The sequence below is a fragment of the Solanum stenotomum genome, chromosome 10 (assembly GCF_019186545.1).
Source record: "Solanum stenotomum isolate F172 chromosome 10, ASM1918654v1, whole genome shotgun sequence".
Taxonomy (NCBI): Eukaryota; Viridiplantae; Streptophyta; class Magnoliopsida; order Solanales; family Solanaceae; genus Solanum; species Solanum stenotomum.
In genome coordinates this window covers 43,304,148-43,323,389 of record NC_064291.1, presented here as the reverse complement: position 1 = coordinate 43,323,389, position 19,242 = coordinate 43,304,148, and the positions used below count along the sequence as shown (strand labels likewise).

Sequence of the window (19,242 nt, the reverse complement as noted above, 5' to 3'; positions counted from 1 at the left end):
ATGAGGATATACTGTTGGTTCTGGCTGTTGAATATGATCTGTTTAGTATAGGTTGATTGGTTTGCTGCTTGATTGAAGTTTCGGTGGTTCGGTTGGGATTGAAAGGAGTTGTTTGTAGCTGCTACTTTTGCTTAGTTTAGAGTTACTTGCGAGTACCTGTGTTTTTGGTACTCACCCTTGCTTCTACACAATTGTGTAGGTTGACAGCTCTCTCTCAGATTCGGCTTAGTAGTTTCTTTAGCAGATTGAACTTCGGGACATACTCGAGAGGTAGCGGTTCATTTTAGACGTGCCTTGAGTTATCTTAACTTTCAGTTTTGTTCTATTCGAGAACTATACTCTGAGACTTGTATATTTTTATTCGAATTCTGTATTTAGAGGTTTGTACATGTGACGACCAAATTCTGGGTAGTGTTAAGTCTTAATTAAAGTCTTTCGCTTATTTATTATCTTTTATTCTCATATTTCTACTTCTCTATCGTTGTGGTTGGGTTAGGCTGACGTGTCCGGTGGGAAATGAACACGTGCCATCACATCCGGATTTGGGGTGTGACACCTACAGTAAGTTCATTGAACCTATGACAAACATGAAGATGTGGCCCAATAGCACAAGCCCATCCATTGAGCCACCTGAAATCACTCCTATGCCAGGAATACCAAGGAAAAAAAGGGTCTAAATATAGTGATGAGCCTAGTAAGAAAGAAATTTGGAAAGGCTATAAGGAAGGGGAGGAAAATGAAATGTTCTTTGTGCAGTAATTTTGGACATAACAAGAAAGAATGTCTAATTGCTGTAAGTTTTGCTTTAACTTCTTCAACTTTGTTAATGAAATTTGTTTTTATCAATACTTCTTAATTCAGTTTGGAAAAATTTTGTATGTAGAAAAATGGCTATACTACTGGAACTGCAAGAACTGCTACAGGTAGAAGTGGTGGTGCAACTACTTCAGCAGCTTCTACAGATGTAACTGGTGGTGCTACTGGTGGAAGTGATGGTGCAACTACTTCAGCAGCTTCTACAGGTGTAACTGGTGGTGCTACTACTAAAAGACCAGCCACTACTTTAGCAGCTTCTGGAGGTGTTACTACTGCTGCAACAACTACTGGTGGAAATGCTGTAAATATTTCTATAAATTTTGCAAGTGTTGCTCAACCAACAAGTCAATTTAGTACTCAACAATCAACTACTAGTGTTGGTGGCTCAAAGAAGAGTAGCAAAGTTAAAAGAGGTGGTGCAAATCCCGGATATAAGAGGCCAAGAACAGAGAAGCCAGTAACAATTGATTTTGGTGTGCTATTTGGAGCAAATGGTAGTGTGATTGAGAGGGTAAGTATTATCATTTAAGTCCTTTAGTTTGATTCTATAGAATCTCTCTAACTAATATCATTATTGCCTTTTAACAGTCTGGAACTACTAATAAAGTGTTACATTGTGCACCATTGAAGAGTTCAGTGCCTATCAATATCGATCTTGGTTACAAACCCAATGGACTAAGGTGGAAGGGTGGAGTTGCAGTTACTCAAAGGCAGTTACAAGAACAAAGTTACAAGCGAGCCACTTAGTCTACACCGAGCACTCAAGACACATAATATTTCATAGTAAAGACTCATGTTTTACCTAGATAAATTCTCAATGACATTGTCTATGATACTTTCCACTATTAACTTAATTTTTAATTGTTGTGTTAACTTGCTATGACAAACAAGTTATTTTTGCTTATAATTTGCTATGGTAATTATAAGTCTTATTCTGGATATTTTCATACATTATATTACATTATCATAGTACTCAAATGAACAAATCATCAATACATCTTAAATACAAAAGATAGAAACCAAATAACAACAATCACAAGAACACTGATATCAATACTAATGCTCGATCTCCTCTATCTACCATGTCTTCCATGATTTCCATGCCTTCCATGATCAACATTTGTTGATTGATTCTTCATGTAGTATTGTTCTTGGTATGTAGGATCAGCCATATCAGTCCATCGGAAAAATCCACATCCATTACCATTTGAGTATTTTTGACAGCCCCAAAACATTCTTCCTGGTTTTGTTGATGTTCTTGACATCTTAAGTTCAGTATGAAGCCCACAATAGCAAAAACAAACAGTCATTGTGAAGAACAAAAAAATTAACGAGTAAGAAAAAGGCGAGAAAAATAAAAGATAGACAAAAAATCCCTGATCAATTGTGGAGAAGAAGAAGAAATTCAGAGTGAAGAATTTTGGAGAGACATAAACGAGTGAGAAAGAGAAGAAATTTTGAATATTTGAAGAATAAATTAGGGGAATTTGAGGAAGATGGCCAAAAATGACCGTTATTGACTTTTTAAAAGCATCTCACGCTCCTAAAGTGGGTGTAACTTCCTTCTCAATGTCCGGATGAACATGCATTCTTTTCTCTATAGTATGGTAGAGTATGGTAGACTTATAACTAATCTAATCGGATTTTGTCCGGATCCCACTCTTCTTACGAAAAAAGGGAAGGACAAGGATATTTATGCACTTGAACTACTTTTGCCACATGGGATGACAGGTCAAAAAAAGGGGGTTTAAAATATTGGGTTTCAGTGAGGTCGAGGATTCAGCTGGCAAAGTCAGGAGTAGAAGGGCTCAGGTGACAAAATGAGACAAGTACAAGGACCTCCAAACCATTCTGCCTTTAAAAAATAAAAATAAAATCACCTTATTTGTCTTATCGTATGGTGTCAATTATGTCCTCATTCTCCTCTATCTCTCTTTTGTGGCTTACTACTCATATATAAATTCTTACAAAGCAAGAATTAATATTACATGATTCTCTGTATTATCATTTGATCACAATTATTACATGGCTTTCTTTGTCTTGTTTTTGGGGTCTCCCTCTATTAAGACATAAAATTTGTTGATAGTTGAAACCCCCCGAGCCTCTTATTGTTATCGTATACGATTTTTATGTTTTGTCTTATTTTCATCTTCCGTATAGTCTGCATTTTCCGACTCCTTTCTTATTCTTTTTGTTTCTTAAAATTTTTGGCTATTTTTCTTTGTTTTATCCCTTTTATTTTTTGTGATTTTTATTTTTATTCATTTTTCTTGTCTTCTTCCTCTTTGATTTCCCTTAGTTTTCTTCACTATATTTTTCTCTCTATTCAGCAATTTTTTTGCTCTCGACTTTGATATAGTTCTGGATGAATAACATAACATTGTTGTTCATTACGACTCTTGCATATAATCATATTTGATTCTAATTCACTTTTCCATAATTTTTTCATTTTACATTAATTTTTTGTAGGGTAATTCACTTTTACTTTTACTCTGGCACAACTGGATCTTATCCGATACTATATGATAATCATGTCAATTTGTAAAGTTTTTCAATGATCGTTACTAATGAGGAAACTGATTTCTTTTTTTAAAAAAATGGTTGGCGAAGAGGAAAATAATGTGCAATTAATGTGGTAGTCTCTTTTCCTAGATCAAACAACATACTTAATTTTAATATTCACATAAAATAGGTCTAATTGTGACGTGTTATTGTAACAAGGTAGGTTTATTGATAGTTAATCAATATAATATTTACGAAGTGTGGCTTAAACCAGAACATACTTATTACTCGAAAAGGTTATATTGCACTTCCCTTAGTCTTCATAAACCTTGTGTTTTTAGGTCAATCATATGAGAATTTTCTAATAATAACACGATGTAAATTTTCATTTAGTATCATCTGATCTACTTATTCCTCATCCCCTATATGGGTTCTCCATGCAGGAAGACAATTGATTTTGTCATACCCCGAGCCTACACCCTAGACGTGGCTGGCACTCGAGAACCATTGTTGGTCCCCAAGCGAATCCTTGGCCAGGATGACTACTTAGCAGAAGATTTACTCAAGCGATAAAAGACTAAACATGAATTTTTGAACATTTAAACTCAAAGTAAATACTCAACTCAAATTGTCTGTAAAATACACAACAGTACAAGTATAATAGTTTGCAAAAAAAAATTTCAAGGAAGAAAATACATACTAAAAGACTCATCAACTCTATCTATCTATGAAACCTCTAATGTTTAAGATAGTGTTGGGACAAGACCCATGACGCCTCGAAACAACTAAATTGAAAGTAAATGTGAACTCCTTTGAAATATAAGGAGGCTAACCAAAAGCTAACTAGAGTGTAGAGTGATCTCAATGAAACGGTTGTTGATGATCCTGAACACCTGTATCTGCATCATAAAAGGATGCAGATCGAATGACATTTGTACATTTGAATGTACGAGTATGTAATATAGCCGAAGCGAAAATAACTGAATGAAAGAACTGCAATAGGTAAAACATGAACTCAACTAAATGTAAAGGATTAAAGAAATGGAATCATTTAAACTTTACAGAAACACTTACTCATCTCTAAAACTTAACATAATAAGTGATATATAAAAATGCACCTTAACTCTATTTGGGAGATTCTTTAACCGAAAACCATCACTATAAGCTACGTGATGATACAACGTCTCGCTCATGCTGCCAGAACTGTCATATACCTTGACGGGGTATAGACCATCTCAACTAAGTGGATCCACTAAACTATGCTTAAATGCAATAAGGAGTCATCTAAAAAATATGAACCTTTACCCATGTTGGCATACATGGTTTATGAGAATTTTGAGTACTCATCCCCATATCGGTGCTCAGTACTACTTTCAATAATATATATATTCATGCTCAAATGTATAAAACATATTCTTTCTCTAGTTTGAGATAATTGCTCAAACTATCCTCTTAAAAGAGGTATATGTTCTGAAATATCTCTGAACTCATAAACTCGTTTAGAAATCGAAGTTTCTTTTTTGTCAAAATAATACTCTTTTTTCTCTCATGTAAAAATGAAACATTTGGGAAATACTTAGTTCCCTTATACTTTTTCTCAAACTCATCTTTACTTCCTCAAAAACTCAGTTTTAAACACATTTGTTGGCTTTAAAAGATTCTCAAAATATATTACTCAAAATAGGGTTCATGTTGAAATACAGACATGAACGAATCAACTCAAGGATCTCAATAATAATATAGAAAACTCAGAACTCAACGAGCTACTCATCTTAAAAATACTCAATTCATAGGGTTCATTTTGAAATATAGACATGAACAAATCAACTCAAGAATTTCAATGCATAACATATAACAATTCAATAATTAGGAATAGAATTTCAAAAAGAATAGGAACTCAAGAACTCAAAAATCAACTCAATAAAAACTCTTGAACTTTTCTAAACTCACTTTAGTTTTGAACTCACACTAAGACAAGTGATTATGATATGTAGGAATTCTCAAGGGTAAATGGAGCCAATATGAGCTAATACGGGGAAGAGAAATGTAACCACAACTTCAAGGAACACGTGCCGGATGAAACAAGGAAAGATTGACCCAGAACTCCTTGGCGTACTGCTGGCGCATCGCCTCAGAGACTGAACTTCAAAAGTCAGGCCATGGTGTACTGCTAACGCATTGCGCCAGGCCCTCAACTTCAAAAGTTAGGCCTTGGCGCTATCATGGAGCGCCGCCCCGGGTCCTTCCCCAGGACCCTGACGAATTTTCAAGCTTAAATTAGGATCCCAACTTAGTTTAGAATTGAGAAATTTCTCCTAAAATCTTCTTTATTCTCAAACCCAACACAAATACATGAGAATTTTCATGCAATTCCGTTGGAAACATAACCTTACTAAAGATTCTCAAAACAAAAGAATCAAAAGCCTCAATTTTTAAAAAGTTGAACTCAATTTCAAGAACTATGAATGGATCCTTTAGATATAATGATTTCTTGACTAAATTGAGATGTAGGGCTCATGGACGAACAAGTACAACACTGTGAAAAGCCTTACATACCTGAAAAGAACAATGGTTCTTGGCGAAAATCGCTGGAAACTTGAAGACACTTGAAACCTAATTTTTTCTCCTCGTAGAACTTTGCCGTACTTCCTTTAAGTGATAAAGAACGTGAAAAGATTGTTTAAAGTTGATTAGACCCTTATTTGGGTGAAGAAAAATGTGACTTAGGTTTAGAAGGGATGGGAAAAGACCAAACTACCCCTCTAAAAATGATTGAGGTGCCTTAAAAGAGAGGCTTCACGAACATGGGCATAACTTTTTATTTTGAGATCGAAATTAAGCAAACTTGATGGATTTGGAAAGAGGACTCAAAAACCTTTAATTTGATAGGTCACGAGCCATCTAATTTTGTATGTGCTAAGAGATATGATCGTTTGAAGTTAACCCAAGTAAAATCTCATATGGAAACTCAATTGTTATGGAAGCTTTCAACTCAACTCTGTGCTAAGGGATTCTAGTGACCTTAATTTATATCCAAAACCATTCCCACACTAAAGAATTGACCTTAACACCTAAGAACAATTAAGAATCACTCGGTACAATCTTATTTACAAATGAAAAATGGTTCGAGTCTTAACTTAGAAATTTTTGGGATGTTACAGATTTTGGGGCCAATTTCAAATATATACAATAAAATAATTAATTTACATCAAACATAGTCATGTTTTATTTACATAAAAATAGTCAAAAGTCATAGGAAATATACATTGATTATACAATACAACTTGTCAAAAGTTATAAAAACTATAAGCTGACTATAATATATAACTTATTTATACATGAACTATACACTAACTATACATTATGATAAACTCAAAAAACTGAATATAGTTGTCACTCCCTGATCTTATACCATGGACGTGGCCGGCACTCGAGAACCATTGTTGGTCCCCAAACAAACTCTTGACATGGCTGACTCTTTAGCGGAAGACTTAACCAAGCAATATGCAGTTTTAAACAAAATTCGATCATTTAAACTCAAAGTCAATACTCAACTCAAACATCTAAAAATACTCAATGTAATAAACATAATAGTTGTAAAACAGTTTAATAAAAACTCTGAGGACATCTCGAATCTAACTATCTATGCCTCTAATAGTAAGGTAGGTGTCGGGACAAGACCTATAACATCTCAAAGTTACTAAATTGAAAGTAAATGTGAAGTCCACTTGAATACAAGGAGACTCACCAAAAGCTATCAGAAGTGCAAAGTGATCTCAATGAAACACGTGTTGATGATCCTGAACACCTGATCTGCATCATGAAAAAATGCATGTCGGATGATATCAGTACATTGAATGTACGAGTATGTAATATAGTCGAGGTGAAACAACTAAAAGAAATGATTGTAATAGATAAAGATATACTCAAGCTGAATGTGAAGAAATAAAGGAACAAAATCATTTAAAACTTTATAAGTACTTACTCATTCTCTGAAACTCAACATAATAAGTGATATAGCAAAAATACACTTTTAACTCTATTTGGGAGATTCTCTAACCTACAATAGTCACTATGAGCTATGTGATTATACAACGTATTGTCCACACTGCCAGAACTGTCATAAAAAGTATAATCATTTACCCAGGTGGCAGACATGGTTTATGGGCATTTTGAGTTATCTGAATTCATCCTCATATCGGTACTCAATGCTACTCCCAATAATATACTCATGCTCAAATGTATATATACTATTTCTATGTTTTGAGGTAATTCCTCAAAATAACTTCTTAAAAGATGTAACAACTCTGAAATATTTCTGAACTCATAAATTCTTTTTAGAAATCAAAGTTTCTCTTTTCTCACTGTAAAAATGATACATTTGGAAATACTTAGTTCCCTTATACTCTTTCTCAATCATGTATAAAACTCTTCTCAAAACTCATATTTGCTTTCTCAGAAAATTAGTTTAAGACCATTGTTTGGTTAAAAAGGTTTCTCAATAAATGCTCAATTATAACTCAACAATAGGGTTCATGCTTAAAAATAGACATGAACAATCAACTCAAAATCTCAATGCAAGATATAACAACTCAATAATTAAGAAATAGAATTCAAAACTCATAACGAAACTCATCTAAAAAAAATTCAAAACTAAGGATGTGACCCTAGATTTTTCTTTACTGATAGAAAGTAGATGTAGGGCATGAGGACGAAGTCAGTCCATAACTATGATAGCCTTACATACCTAGAAAGAACAAAGTTCTTGGCGAAATCGACGAAATTCGAAGAACGCTAGAAAACTCTACTTTTTCTCCTCTTGAATCCTTGCTCTAAGTCTTTGAAGTGTTAAATAACGTAAAAAAATGTTTTATCACTATTTAGACCCTTAATTAGGTTAAAAAAAGTCATGGTTCAGGCTTAGAAAGGGTGGGAAAAGACTAAACTATCCTTCTTAAAAACTGACAAAAATATTCTATGAATCCATCTATGATTCGTGGTTTGTTCTACGGACCATAGATCCCATCCGTGGAACTTATATTGAATTTTAAGGCTCAACATTTCATTCTATGAGACCCATATAAGTTTCTACAGACCGTAGAATGAATTCGTAGGAATCGAATCTCAAAATTCAAACTCTCTAAAGTTTTTGACGGTTGACAATACGAGTCATAGATCAATCTACGACCCGTAAAATGTATCCGTAGTTCACAGACTCAGTAAACTCTAATATGACAGTCTATGGTAAAACAGTCATAACTTTTTACTCCGAACTTGAAATGGGGTAAACTTGGTGGCGTTGAAAAGAGGACTCAAAGACCTTCACTTTGATAGGTTATCAACCACATAATTCATTATTTTCTGGGAGATATGATCGTTTGAAGTTGACCTAAGTAGAATCTTATGTCAAAACTTAATGGGTAAGGAAACTTTCAACTCAACTTTGTGTTAGGGGTTCTTGTGACCTTAGTCATATCCAAATCCATTCCAACACTTAAGAATTGACATTTACACATATGAGCAATTTAAGAATCACCCGATACAATTTTACATGCAAATAAAAAATGATTCAGGCCTTAGATTAGAAATTTTCTGTGTGTTACAATAGCTTAACTATATATGAAGTATACATTGACTATAACATGAAATATATATTAACTAATCAATTTTGATCAACTCAAAATCACCTCTAAATAGTCTCAAATTTTACATATGAAATTCTCTCGATGTTTTGAGTCTTTCAATATATAATTCATTCAAAATGACTCACGTTTGGAGCATGTCAAATTTTAAAGAATAAGAGAAAAGAAGAAGAAAAAAGAAGAAAAATCCCAATGCATATGACAAAAAGAAGAAGAACGCATATACTTTTATGGTAGAAATAAGAAGAAGAAGAACACAAATGACTGAAAGAAGAAGAGGAACACATATGACAAAAAAAGAAGAAGAAGGAGAAAAACGCAGATGGAATTCTCTTGATGTTTCGAGTCTTTCAATATATAATTCACTCAAAATGACTCACGTTTGGAGCATGTCAAGTTTTAAAGAATAAGAGAAAAGAAGAAGAAAAAGCCTAATGCATATGACAAAAAGAAGAAGAACGCATATATTTTTTTATGGTAGAAAAAAGAAGAAGAACACAGATGACAGAAAGAAGAAGAGGAACACATATAACAAAAAAAAGAAAAAGAAGGAGAAAAACGCTGATGGAAGCAAAGGGATCGGACTTTCACTTCGGCTGCAAGAAATAAGGTCGAATGATCATTTTTTGTAAATTTAATAAATTGGGATAAAAATATGATATGTAAAATTTATGGACTAACATTTTGTATAATTTACCCTTGATTTTTTTTTATAATCGAGAAATTCGTATGTGGTCCGTCCTTTGAACCAAACACAGTCTTCTAAATTCGGTAGATAATGGGCCTACCCCTCTCTCTTTCTCCACTTAAATACCGAGTTTCGAATTTACCCTTGATGTTATTGGGATAAATTTAATTGTAATGAATATTGAACACAAGTTTAATGCGAAAGATATTGTTGATATAAATTTTTATAAAGGTTGTGTTTGGAGGCTATCCGGAGGCCACCATGGCCATAGCCACTGACAAAGGTAGGCAAATTACAATAGTTTTATCGACCACAAGTATTGATTAAAATTATGAGTTTCCGTGTTTAGTTAGAATTATTCTTAATTAATTTAATTAAAAATATTCTAAATTTGAAAACACAACATTAATAATTTTTTATAATATTAGGTACAAATTTACAATTATTTAATATTATATTTAAAATATCAATATGTATCTTCAATACCTAGTAAAATTTTATAATTTTTTTCATATAGACTTTTTCTCTATCTCGAACGTCTAATTGTTGATTAAATTTTTATATTTACAATGTAAAAAATCTAATTATGTAAGTATATTTGTGCAATCAAATAGTACGTAAATAATTACATTGTAATTATGTTAAGATAAACAGATGAATTCTAATGTTTACTTCTGTTGTATAATTTTAATCTATATAATTAGTATCCTAATAATTATATCAAATGAGGTGATTTTCCAATGAGCCTTAAGAAACTATAATAAGGAGATCATTATTATTATTATTTTATAATAAAATACTTTTGATAAAAATTCAAATTTTGAAAGTTCCACCAAATGAGCTTTTAGTAGGAACGCGACGGTTCCGCACCTGTGTCCGAAACCGGACCCGAACAAGGATCCGACCCGTTTGGTAAATAACTTACCCTAAGGTAAAGCAATTAGGCGGGAAAGTTAAATCCCTTAAAGAACATATTTCACACTGCAATACCAATTTTCTCTCAAAATCCGATTTTTTCTCATCAACTTAGCGGTTTCCGACGAAAGAGATATACGTCGTAGACATGGAAATGGTAGACACAGCGCCGGAGCCGACGTCGGAGATAGAACTCGCACGTCGTAAGCTTCGTGAGCGGTGGGAGTTGGCCTCCGTTCTTAATTTTCTCACCGTAAGATTTTAGCATTTCGCAAAAAGTTTAACCTTTTCTTCAGAAATCGCATATCCTATGTACACTTTCTTTGCTTGCTTTTATACATAAAAACAACTTTATATATCTACCTAATGTGGGTGGGTAATTGTACACACGTAAAATAAGTGTGGATATGATGGATCGTTCATTCGTTTTTTACATGCTTGTATATGTACGTTTTTGAGGTGTTTAAGGGTTTTGTGAAATGTGGATATGGTTTTGTGGTTAATACATTTGAGTTTCTGGGGGTATGTGCTGCCATATGTGTGTGTATGTACCGATTCAAATGCATCATACCGATATGGTTCTGACAATTGTGATGAGTTGTAAGATTGGTTATATTAGATTTGTGCCTGCTAAAATAAGTAGTGTTATGGTTTTTGTTCTTTTTTTGTTGTGCATATTATTGGGTTTAATGCAATATTTATTGTATATACTTATAGATTCAAAAAACAACAACGTATCTAGTGTAATCCCACACAAGGGGTCTGGGAGGTAATGTGTACGTAGACCTTACCCCTACTTTGGGAGGTAGAAAGACTTCTTCCAATAGACATTCAGCTAAAAAAGAACAGTTAAGAAATTATTTTATCTTATAGGTAAAATTGAAGTAGGTATTTGATGGTTTTACCCGGCAACTAACAATTACGAATTTATTTTATTAAATGTAAGATTACAAATGTGTTTCGAAGGTTTTGCTCTGCAACTTACAAATAAGAAAGTATTTTAATAAATGTAAGATTACGATGACTATGAAATGTTGACCTGAAAGTGGACATAGTTTTCCATTGAGTGTAAAATTGCATAGATGTATTTGAATTATGTTTAAATGGGTTATGCAAGCTTGCTTTTTCTTTCTGATACTTGTTCATGTACACTAAAGGGCACTCTGCTATTTATACCTTTGTACATCATATAAATGTGTTGTATGCAATTTGAAGGTACTTGAAATTCTTTTAAAATGTTTATAGGTTTTTGAGCCAGTGCTTCAAATCAAATTGAAAATTTCAGCTGAGGAGATAGAAACAGCCCTCATTGAGCCAAATGATAATCTTGCTCAGCTGCATATAATGCTTCTGAAGGTTTGGCTTCTACTTTACTGTTATATTTGTTACTCTTTGTGTATACAGCTATGTTTTTGCGTTGTGATTTCCAACATCTTTTTGATCTAGCAGTAGCCTTTAGTTCTCTAATAGTACTGCAAAGCGACTTTAAAAGAGAGAATGCACTTACAGGATATCAACCATCTTGTCCTCAATATTTTGAGTATCCAGCCAAAAACATATATGGAATTCATGAGCAGCTGCCATGGAAAGAAAATAGACAAGGTTACTTCCCATACCTGGTACACCATTCCGGCAGGCATTTGGTGGACTATTTCAAGGGAAAGGAACCATAGAAGTTTTTAAAGCAAAAATTTTAATGTGATTAGCCTTTATCAGAAGTTTTTACTTTTGTTATCCTTTTGCTGCATGATGGCTTTTGTACCTGATGTAGACACTATTCTTGATTGCGTCAGCTCATTGTTGTTCTTGTGAGGTAAATCCTATGACGATAATACACCACCAGCACCTTCTTAATGCAGGTACACAGCAATGAAAGTTTATCCTTATCCAAAAATCAATGAGTGCTTTATAGAGACCTTAACACTAAGAATAAAGAGTCTGCTGGGATTGACTTTTGGATTTTGACTTATAAGCCAAAAGCCACAAGTTAGGATTTCTAACGTATGGCTTTGGGCTTATTTTTATGATTTTAGCTTAAAACTCTTTTAAATTTACCCAAACACTCGAAAAGGGCTTAAAAAATATTTTGGCTTAAAAGTACTTAAATTAAGTCAATCCACAGGTTCAAAGCCTTTCTTTCATCACCAAATGAAACTGTCTAAGGTGAGGATCCAAGACTGATGGGTGTAGAATCAGGTGGTACTTCTTAATTGATCACAAATTGCTTGTTATCGTGTTGTATTCCTTTTGCAAGATCAGCTTTAGATGGAAAAAATCTAATGAAGGGGGAAATGGAATGTTGGATTTATTCTCCCTGTAAAAAAATAGAAGACAAAGAGAATGAGAAAGTTATGAATCTGTCTGTGATAGAACTGAGCAGTTATAGAATTTAAAGTTGTCCCTGCACGTTAGAAGGAAGTATTGGTGCTGGAACTGGAGGTTCAGCTATAGTTCATTAACTTGGACGGTGCTAAAATTGACTATACTCTTTCTTTTCATTCAGGTTTCTTCCATGTTGACTAATTGTCATTCTTAGTTAAGTTCGTTGATTTCTGTAAATTTTAGCTGCAGCTAACAAGCAAAAAACCTGTTAAATTTTTTAAATGTTACTTATGCTAAGACTTTATAGCCATGAAATCATGGGGTGTCTCAGACTGAGTTATGATGGTGGTTATATTTTTGAGGGATCTTTATGCTATTTGTGTTCAGCATACATCTGTGTATTTTCTTCTTCATGCATGCTTTTAAGATCAATTTGATAGTTTCTGCTATAAATCTAATATTGGACAAAACAATGCAGCAATGATCTTGTTCCAGGAGATACGATAAAGATAAAAATTGATTTCCTAGATTTGTCATTGTCGCCTTTGGGCCAATTTGATATTTTTTCCTGTTATGGGATTGAAAAGATTAGTAAAAAACGGAGCAAATAATCTTGTTCCTTGAGATATTGCACAGGCAAACATGCATTTTCTATCTTCACTGGATGGGTTTGTATAAAATGTCATGCATGTTTGGTGCAAATAGTTTGATTACTAGGCTGGCAGTTTTCCTCTTACATGCAAATCGAGCTCTATATTTTGAGGTTAAGTTTTTCCTTAGAATACCCACCACTAAATAAAATACATGGAAGTAATATTTTGTACTCCAAGATGTTAATTTGATTTGATGAGATCAATACTACTTGATTCCAGTGTTGTCAAAGGTGCCCTTTAAGCACGCTTAAGCCCTGAAGCAAGACACAAAATATGTTGAGCGCTTCGCGTCGCTTAGTGGGCCCTTCACTGTTGTTATTAAAACTCTAAGGCACATTGTTGTTATCAAGACTCTAAGGTGTGCCGTGTGCGTTCCTTTCTAATGAGCATAATACTGAAGAGGCGACGCTATACAATTGATATTTACCTTTATTATAAATTTTTTTTCAATTTCTTTGCCTATATATTTGTCATTCATGCTTATAAGTATTAGTCTTGGACTACACACATATTTGCATTTTTTTCTCCATTTGTACTTTTCTTCATTAAAACCCACACTTTATCTGTTCTTTGTGCTTGAAGACTCTATGTACCTTGGAGCTTTTTGGCTCTTTTGCTTTTGATACCTGATCCCTACAGACATTGTCTTTGCTGACTCAGTATGACATATATCAATAACATGACCTGGGAACTATATCATATGGCAGCTTGGATCATCAAAAAGCAGTTTGCAATTGATACTGCCAATTTCATGACTTTGCATAGCCTGCTGGCATAAATTTTTCATAGACAATGGACTGACACATGAAAGATAATTGATAAATGGGTGCTCTTAGTGGTGATAGTCGATAACATTTTTGCATTCTCAGAGGATAAGATCACTTCATGAAATTATACATATGCTGATCGGCAGTGAAAACTGGCTAGTAACCTTTTCATTTATTGGGAAATAAGCTATATCTTTATCAAAAAAAAAGAAGTTGACTAATAACCAGAGCTTTTGGAAAGAAATAGCTCAAGCAAATCTTTTGAACTTTCTTAGAAGGGAATGTATACTAATAACTTGTATAAAATTTACAAGTTGTCTTGAGAAGGTGAGCAGTGCATTTAGTGTGAGTAACTATGCAAGAAACTCTTGGCTAAGTTTTCTGTCAAAAATATTTGTCATACTTCTGTTTTTGTCCCAAATTGTTGTCCACTTTCCTTGAACTGAACATTCTACTATATTTGAGTAACATAGAAATTTTACAGGGCCCAATTTTATACCTTCAACTTTATCCTCTGTTATGTTCTTTTCCAATGCAAATGTCAAACTACGACTCCACATTTTTCTCACTAATGCTACATTTGTGACAAGTTAAAAGTGGAGTCGAAAAATGGGTTGGAGGGAGTACTCGAAAGTTTTATGTCCCAACTTATTTTCATGTCCAAAATTTCTCTTTGAAAGTTCCCGTTCTACTTTCAAGTTAAAAAAAATTGCATTCCTTTCCTGTTGTAAGATGCACTCTGATTTTATAAACTTGCTAATTATTTTTTCACTTTCTTCTACTAACACGGTTATTTCTCAGGGGATACCTCCTGTGAATAAACTACTGAAGGATTCTGATGGATGGGTGATGGCACTTAGCAAGAAACTTGAAATGTGGTGGCCATGGGTAGGTGATTCTAGCTATTGACTGATATGTGCTTTGATTCAAGAGTGAAGATTTCATTCCACTCCTTTTGGCATTTCATTGCAGGTTGCAGAAGGGAATTTCCCTTTGACTGCGAAAAAAGGGTACCAAATTTCTCCCTGTCCTCCCTCCTTCCCAAAGAAATGAAACTACTCTGATAAGTTTACTTGGATGAAAAATATGTCTTCAACTTTTGTTTTTCATTTTTCAGAGAGGAGATGTCCACATACAAGGCACTCAACCCGACAACTCGCCTGCTTGTCCTTAAAGCACTCTGTGAAATTCGAGCTGATGTATTGCATTTGTGTTTCCCATTCCTTCTTGATTTACTGTGATTTTCTCTAGTGTTCACTCTTCTGCATCAACATGCAGTAACAACAATCAAAAGTTGGATGAAACAATACATGCTGTTGATCTCTCTTTAACATATTAATAAATACTGCTTTTAGTGCTGTTCACAAACATTTTTTTATCTTTTCAGCAAAGTGACACCATATCTTACATTAGTGATGAAACTAAAAATAGAACCGATTCTACTGCTTTCCGCAAAGAGAAGCTTGGGGGCAATGGAAATGAAGTTTCATACTGGTAAGTTCTGAATGCATACCATTAGTCATTAAGTATATGCAAGTATGCTTTTGACAGCTCGACATTTCATGACAGGTATGATGGGAATGAAACTCTTGGTCATAGATTATACAAGGAAGTTTATCAAGTTGAGTCCATGTCAAAAGTAAAGGACAAGAAAAGCATATCAGCAATCACTTCTCAGTGGGAGACACTTGCTACCACTTTTGAAGAATTTCAGAATTTTGTGGTAAGGCCACAGTTCTCTCTTTAATTTAACTGTATTTTGTGGTTAGGCCACAGTTCTTTTAGTTCAACTGTTCAATAGTCATCACATTCCTATTTGATATCAATGATAGGAGAAGTTCTCATCAAGTCAAGTTAAATGGGAAGCTGATGTGGGCAAGGCTGTTGAAGCTCATGCTATTCCTGCTCTTCAGAAAATTCAGAGGGTTAGTATCATTCAGACTGTTTATATGAGTTATCTTATTTCTTTTGGTTCTATTAGCTGAGGTTTCCAAGATAATTTATGCAGATTCTGCTTTCGTCATAAGTTCTTGATGCATATAGGTGTTTTCCTTTTACAGAAGAAAGATAAGGCACAGAAGCGACAACAAAGGCTTGTAGAAAGCTTAAGAAACCTTGCAATTCCTCGTTCTTGCCGGATTCGTAGGCCAGTCAATTACACATGTGGTATATATGAATTTGTTTTGTTAATCAATGTCTTGTGATTCTGATCATTGTGAGTTGTGACATTTGCAATATTAGGGAATTTTATTTTTGAGAAAGAAATAAAATTCCCTAGAATTGCAATTGTCATGTTTCCTGTTTAAAGCATGATTTTAATACATGGGATTGCCTAAATATGAGTTTGATATGATATAAACTTCAAATCATGTTGGAGCATATCAGTGAGACTTTTATATGGGCATGGTACATAAGGAGGGCATGGAGACCTTCGGAAATATTTTCAGCATAATCAGATAGTATATAGTTTCTGAATGATTTTCTTTTTATATTCCATACTGTGGATGCTTATGCAAGTGCAAATTCATCTGCAGATGATTTTGACAGAGCAATCAAAGAGGCCATAGATGTAACAAAGTAAGTCTTGCTAGTATGTCCTTGTTTCTTCATGTCTTGGGTTATTTCGTAGGTACAGAGTTTCTCTGCATGTCACTCAATCAACTGCAGTCATCCGACATAAAGGAAAATCTTACAATAATAGTTGACTAGATTTTAAATGCTGTCAAACTGAGTTTCTGGTGAATGATTGGGCCATTGGAGGTAGCTTGATCTGATTAGGTTGGGGAACTCCCAAAAATTACTAGGATTTGTTGCTGAATCTGTAAGCCCATCACACCTGCAATGTGAATCTAATCACTTTGCCTTACACCACATGATGCCCTGTCATTTGTGGACCTTATTTTGACACTAATTATGACTTTATTATCAATAATTTATTATTGTCCATTGCATCCAATGAAAAGAGTATGACTTAGATTGCCCAAAATTGAATGAACTCATGCTGGAACTTATCCAGACCTACTGAAGTGTTTGATCCCCCTTAACTGCATTCATTTAATTGGCAGTAACCACCCGGTACATAAAGTCTTGTCAACAACAAAAAGAAAGTTGTCAGCATAAACTGTCTACTCAAGCATAAGTAAACACTGTGCAACCACCTATGGTTGCAGTAATGATTGGCAGTTTCCATTTTTCTTATTTTTTTGAAATTCTTCCAATTGTTTTCATGTCAAAGCTTGTTGCGACTTTAAAATCATTTCATCTACATCCTAGCTCTCTTCCATTTGTAGCACAATGAATTTTGTCCATTACTGATAACCTTGGTTTATTGGCAAATAATTTCTGGTTTAGCAAAAGGAAGGCAACTGAAGACCCAACAAGTAAAACTAGACTGAATGAGCATGGCCATAGGAATGAAACCAATTTGCTGGACTCCTCTCCTGCATCTAACTCAATAAGCAGTGATGCAGCAGACAGTGAATCTGAGAGTGACAGGCCTCAAGAAAGCAATGAAGATGTTGATGATACCAGTGATGAGGTTGATGAAGCTGGTAGTGACTCAATGAAGGAAAATGGTCAGTTATACCATAGGCCAAGCAGTTGTCGCCACAGTAAGAGACTTGCTGGAGTGACTGGCTATGCTGTTCCAGAAAGCACTCATATAGGTGCGAAATATAGGTTGAGGCAGAGACCTAGCATTAATACAGCTGCTAAGTCTGTTGTCATTCCTGATTCGGAAGACGAAAATTGATCAAGATGCACTTGCAACAGGAAGGCATGCCATGAGAACTGATCTATGTTTTGGTGCAGTTTCGTCGATTATCCATCCAAACCAAATGAATATAGGTTGGCAAAAGCAAATCAGTTGCTACCACCATAATCATAATTTTGTCCCTGTAGTAATAGCTAGCAACATGACTTCAGAATGTCTGTTAACTTGTGTAAGGCAGCAAGTTCACTTAATGCTTCATTAGTTTTTTGTAAAGTCACTTAAGTCAAGTGCCTATTATGGATTTCATTATGGTCAATATGTTTCTTCTCTGCTTGACAGCACTTGTGCAATCTCAAGAAAAATGAAAGATTACCCGAGGTATCAAGTGTTGTTGCAAATACGAATGCATTCTTTTAAAAGAGAAAAGTACTTCTAGTTAAAACAAACTGTCTGGCACTTGCTAAATTTCAATAAAAATCTTAAGGTAAATAATAATTTACAATCACATCTACAAATTAGCTAAAATCAACTGAAGTAAGCACTTCTTGTACCAATTCAGATTCACATAATTGTAGTTAGCAGAACCTCTTGTCCGCATAATTCAAATGTGATTGGACATTACTATTGAAAACACTTCAATCTTTGAGGTACAGAATATTCAAGTCCGGAGAGCTTTAAGATTTCAGTATGTCAAATTATTGTTCTTTTATGGAACTTTAGGTGAGAAATATTATATTTCATATAAGATTCAAGTAATTTTCTTTTATGGAACTTTAGGTGAGAAATATTATATTTCATATAAGATTCAAGTAATTTTCTTAAAAGGAGCTTTAGGTAAGAAAAATTATATTTTATATAGGATTCAAGTAATTTTCATGTAGAAACTTTTGGCTCCAAAAATATTTCACCTTTGATTTCTTTTTTCCAAAACTATCAGTTTGAAAAGATTTTGAGAAAAGAAGTATAAGTGCAATGAAAATCTAAATTAGAACATAACGTATGTTAGTGAAATAATTTTTGCATCACTGATCAATGTACTCTATTAATCATGAGTTTATATATTACTTTAAGACATATTTATTGATTTATAAAACACATAAATAAATAGAATGTATATTTATTAAAAAGAGTTAAAAGGCAAATTATTAGTAAAAAAGAAGTAACACTTTTAATTTGTAACGGAGTTTTTATATTAATTAAATACATGAAATAAAATACACAACAA

At 33.8% G+C, this 19,242-nt stretch overlaps 1 protein-coding gene and 1 pseudogene across 1 annotated transcript; both read left to right on the top strand.

Moving 5' to 3' along the window:
* Positions 1 to 578: 578 nt before the first annotated feature.
* LOC125843012 (uncharacterized) lies at positions 579 to 1,563 on the top strand (annotated as a pseudogene).
* Positions 1,564 to 10,621: 9,058 nt separating this feature from the next.
* On the top strand, positions 10,622 to 18,245 carry LOC125841760 (DDT domain-containing protein DDR4). Its single transcript, XM_049520932.1, has 11 exons — positions 10,622 to 10,816; positions 11,809 to 11,919; positions 15,107 to 15,193; positions 15,278 to 15,315; positions 15,423 to 15,504; positions 15,693 to 15,799; positions 15,875 to 16,028; positions 16,138 to 16,230; positions 16,366 to 16,471; positions 16,840 to 16,882; positions 17,657 to 18,245. Exons 1-11 carry the CDS (start codon positions 10,712 to 10,714, stop codon positions 18,054 to 18,056), a joined length of 1,326 nt encoding a protein of 441 aa, XP_049376889.1. The 5' UTR covers positions 10,622 to 10,711; the 3' UTR covers positions 18,057 to 18,245.
* The last annotated feature ends 997 nt before the right edge of the window (positions 18,246 to 19,242 follow it).